Source organism: Xenopus tropicalis, chromosome 7 (assembly GCF_000004195.4).
Source record: "Xenopus tropicalis strain Nigerian chromosome 7, UCB_Xtro_10.0, whole genome shotgun sequence".
NCBI lineage: Eukaryota > Metazoa > Chordata > Amphibia > Anura > Pipidae > Xenopus > Xenopus tropicalis.
The window spans coordinates 18,398,967-18,403,628 of NC_030683.2; the positions used below are offsets into that span (position 1 = coordinate 18,398,967).

A 4,662-nucleotide genomic window follows, 5' to 3' on the forward strand; every position below is an offset into this window, starting at 1 on the left:
TCAAGTTTCCCTACTTTCTCCATTTATCAGACATATACAGTAAAAGCAGTAGGTACCTTTGCAGCTCTAGGGGCACAAAGATGTGTGCCTGACTGTGAATGTTGGTTTAGTGGGCACAGGGAAACATGTAGATTGCAACAAAGCAGCACTGGAACAAGGTGAATAACAATCACAATATTGTCTTATCACAATAACAAACAACACATTGTTACATTTAGGGAGATTTTTATTAATCATACTTTTTTTCATTTTGGCAGAAACTGTGTCTCTGTGTCATGTTCAGACGGAAGGTAGATTTAGGGTGAGCTTATTGATCTTCCTCTACGGCTAATTTTCTTTTATTTGTGTTCTGGTTTCCTTGTGGTTTGTTTCCTTAGTGATGCTTACGTTGATCTCTTACATATGATCTTTTTTGGCTTCAGTAGGACTTGCACTAGCTTCTATCTTTACTGGCTATTTCTGCTGTCCCTTCCCATGCTCTGCTCCTTTTCCATGTCCCTTCCCATGCTCTTCTCCTTTTCCATGTCCCTTCCCATGCTCTGCTCCTTTTCCATGTCCCTTCCCATGCTCTGCTCCTTTTCCATGTCCCTTCCCATGCTCTGCTCCTTTTCCATGTCCCTTCCCATGCTCTTCTCCTTTTCCATGTCCCTTCCCATGCTCTGCTCCTTTTCCATGTCCCTTCCCATGCTCTGCTCCTTTTCCATGTCCCTTCCCATGTTCTATCCCATTCCCATTTTTCTTCCCTTCTCCTTGCTCTCCATTCCCATTCTCTTTCTCTTCCCCAAGGCTTCTTTTATGTTTTTTACCCTTCTCAAGTTTCTTTCCTTCTCCTACTCCCTGCCCTCCATTCTCATCACGTTTCCCATGTTCTTTCTTGTGTTTTTTACCTTTCCCATGTCTGTTCCCCTCACCTTTTCCTTGCTCTCCATTTTCTTCCTCTTCCCCGGGTCCTTTCTTATGTTTTTTAACCTTCCCATGTCTCTTCCCTTCTCCTACCCCCTGCTGTCCATTCCCATTCTCTTCCTCTTCCCCATGTCCTTTCTTGTGCTTGTTACCCTTCCCATGTCTCTTCCCTTCTCCTACTCCCTGCTCTCCATTCCCATTCTCTTTCTCTTTCCCAAGGCCTCTTTTGTGTTTTTTACCCGTCTCAAGTTTTTTCCCTTCTCCTTCTCCCTGCTCTCCATTCCCATCACTTTTCCCATGTCCTTTCTTGTGTTTTTTACCCTTCCCATGTCTCTTCCCCTCTCCTTTTCCTTGCTCTCCATTCTCTTCCTCTTCCCCATGTCCTTTCTTGTGTTTTTTACCCTTCCCATGTCTCTTCCCCTCTCCTTTTCCTTGCTCTCCATTCTCTTCCTCTTCCCCATGTCCTTTCTTGTGTTTTTTACCCTTCCCATGTCTCTTCCCCTCTCCTTTTCCTTGCTCTCCATTCTCTTCCTCTTCCCCGTGTCCTTTCTTGTGTTTTTTACCCTTTCTATGTTTCTTTCCTTCTCCTTCTCCTTGTTCTTCATTCCCATTCTCTTCACCCTCTCCTTTTCCTTTCTTGTGTTTTCTTCCCTTTTTATGTTTTTTCCCTTTCCCATGGCTTTTGCCATGCTCTTCTCCTTCCTTCTGGCCTTCATCTTTCTTAGACTCAGGATCTACCTCTTTCTCTTTGCCTTGTACATTCCCCTCCCCATTTACTTGTCCTTCCTCTGCCTTTACATCTTCATTTGCTTTCTCAGCTTCACGTTTATCTCGTTTGGATTCTTCCTCATGTTGAGGAAGCCACTCCAGGTCTTTATCAGCTAAAAGGAAAAAATTGAAAATGTCTTAATGAAAATATCATAGGCCATTAAGTTCAACCCATCCAGTGTATATACAGTACACACTATGTGCATACACACCTAATATATATATATATATATATAACCTAATATGCCCTAACACCAAAGTACTATTTGCACTGCTTCAAGGGAAAATTCAATTTCTTAAGTCTAAAGTGGGGACAGCTTGTTTTATGTAAAATAGCACTTTATTCACATTAGTAGGCACTGACTGACACTGACTTGTGCTGCACTTTTACAGAGCATGTACTATAAAAGGGGATGGTGGAATGCAGGCCTGGACTGGGATTCAAAATAGACCCTGGCATTACAAGTACAGAGGCCCAAACAGCGGGGAAAACATCCCCCTATATGTTAACATGGCTCTATATACACAGGAGTCCACAAGAGCCGCCTCAAAAGATTGCCAAGGGACATTCACCTCACATTTTTGTAAAGCACCAAATGATGAATGGTTTGCCTGTGTGTGAATAGTCCCTGCAGGGTCTTTCCTGCTAGTTTTAGAAGGTACTTACAGGATACAGCGCCCACACACTTCATTCCACACGGTGTTTCACAGCATATTGTTTTATTGGTACATTCTCCATCGGTGGCACAGGTTTGCAGACTGGTGAAGTTGGGAAAGCGCCTTGAATGTCCATTCCAATCATGTTTCCCTTTTTCTCCGTGGTTCCCTTTATGTCCATGTTTCCCTTTTTCTCCGTGGTTCCCTTTATGTCCATGTTGCCCTTTTTCTCCGTGGTTGCCTTTCTTAGAGCATCCTTCTCCACCTTCCCCAGATTCACATTTGTGACCATGTTTCATGAAATGCTGTTTAACCTTTTCCATGGTTTCTGGGTGGCTCCTTATGTAATCCATTGGGCACTGCCCTTTCTTCTCATTGTTTTCATTATTGGAGGCATCTGGAGAGACATAAATAAGGTTATGCAACAAGAGGCAAAACATTCAACTTTGTATTTTCCTTTTTCATTTTACAGTGCTCCCCAAAGTATCAATTGTCTCAGTCGCTCCCAGCATCCCCCAGCACTGTGGCATACTCTGCCACAGTGGCCCCTGCATTTAATGACACAGTGGCCCCAACATTTTATTACATTTCATTATAATTTGAAACATTTTATGACTGAGCCTGCCTACTGTGTCAGAAGTTGAAACTTCCATGTAAAAAAATATACTTTCAGTTGGTCACCTCAAGGTCATTTAGTATTTATATATACATGAATGAATGTATCCTGGTGCAATCAGGTCCATCCATCTGTACAATAGTAAATACTTTACAACCCCAAGTTTCTGCATTATTCCTATTACAGGTATGGGACCCATTATCCAGAATGCTCAGGACCTGGGGTTTTCCGGATAAGGGGTCTTTCCGTAATTTGGATCTCCACACCTTATGTCTACTAAAAGATTATTTAAACATTAAATAAACCCAATAGGAGTGTTTTGCTTCCAATAAGGATTGATTGTATCTTATTGGGATCAAGTACAGGTACTGTTTTATTATTACAGAGAAAAGGGAATCATTTAACCATGAAATAAACCCAATAGGGCTGTTCTGCCCCCAATAAGGGGTAATTATATCTTAGTTGGGATCAAGTACAGGTACTGTTTTATTATTACAGAGAAAAGGGAATCATTTAACCATTAAATAAACCCAATAGGGCTGTTCTGCCCCCAATAAGGGGTAATTATATCTTAGTTGGGATCAAGTACAGGTACTGTTTTATTATTACAGAGAAAAGGGAATCATTTAACCATTAAATAAACCCAATAGGGCTGTTCTGCCCCCAATAAGGGGTAATTATATCTTAGTTGGGATCAAGTACAGGTACTGTTTTATTATTACAGAGAAAAGGGAATCATTTAACCATTAAATAAACCCAATAGGGCTGTTCTGCCCCCAATAAGGGGTAATTATATCTTAGTTGGGATCAAATAGAGGTACTGTTTTATTATTACAGAGAAAAGGGAATCATTTAACCATGAAATAAACCCAATAGGACTGTTCTGCCCCAATAAGGGGTAATTATATCTTAGTTGGGATCAAGTACAAGTACTGTCTTATTATTACAGAGAAAAAGGAAATCATTTTTATATAATTGAGTCTATGGGAGATAACCTTTCCATAATTCGGAACTTTCTGAATAATGGGTTTCCAAATAACGGATCCCATACCTGTATCTGCATTTAGCTACAGTGTTACCTTGCATGAAAAAAAGCATGGTCTATAAGAAATGATGCCTTACCTTCTGCGTAAGAACTGATGGTAACGACCAACAGCAACACAGCCACAACTTCAATCTTCATGGTGATTTGATGGTCAGTGTGACCCAAAACACCTAAGAAGATGAATGTTCTGGTGAGATTTCCAGAGGAAAGAAGGCTTATTTATACCAAGCTGTGGGGGTTAGCGCCCTGGGAGTACACGTAAACGCATTGTCAGTTTATTCCAGTTCATAGAATTTGAATGGATGAAATTATCAGTAACCTTTTTTTAATCAAATAATCCGTCTTTGCACAATGCAATATAATGCCCTAATCTTAAAACGGCAATTAATTCAAAAGGTGGCGTGTTATTTTTAGGATATCGATAATATAACAACATTTTCCTTTTTGTAGGGTGGCAAAAGGTCAGAGCAATTTAGGATTTGTGTTACGCAAATCTATTTAATACTGTCTTTGTGGTGTTGTTTTCTGTATGGGAAATGTGTAAAGATCCATTGTTCATTTAAAAAATGTGGCGTTTTTATGCATACAACTAAAATGTGAGGTTAGTTTAGACCTGTGATGACTATACATATGTAGCCTTGAAACCAAATAGGTGGGTTAGCCTGAAGAACTG

At 40.5% G+C, this 4,662-nt stretch overlaps 1 protein-coding gene across 1 annotated transcript; it reads right to left on the reverse strand.

Moving 5' to 3' along the window:
* Positions 1-341: 341 nt before the first annotated feature.
* LOC116412468 (hornerin-like) lies at positions 342-4,166 on the reverse strand. The gene is made up of 3 exons (XM_031906776.1): positions 4,067-4,166; positions 2,339-2,725; positions 342-1,784 (listed from the first exon to the last, which is right to left on the reverse strand). The coding sequence occupies exons 1-3, from the start codon at positions 4,125-4,127 to the stop codon at positions 454-456; spliced, it is 1,779 nt and encodes a 592-aa protein (XP_031762636.1). The 5' UTR covers positions 4,128-4,166; the 3' UTR covers positions 342-453.
* Positions 4,167-4,662: the final 496 nt, after the last annotated feature.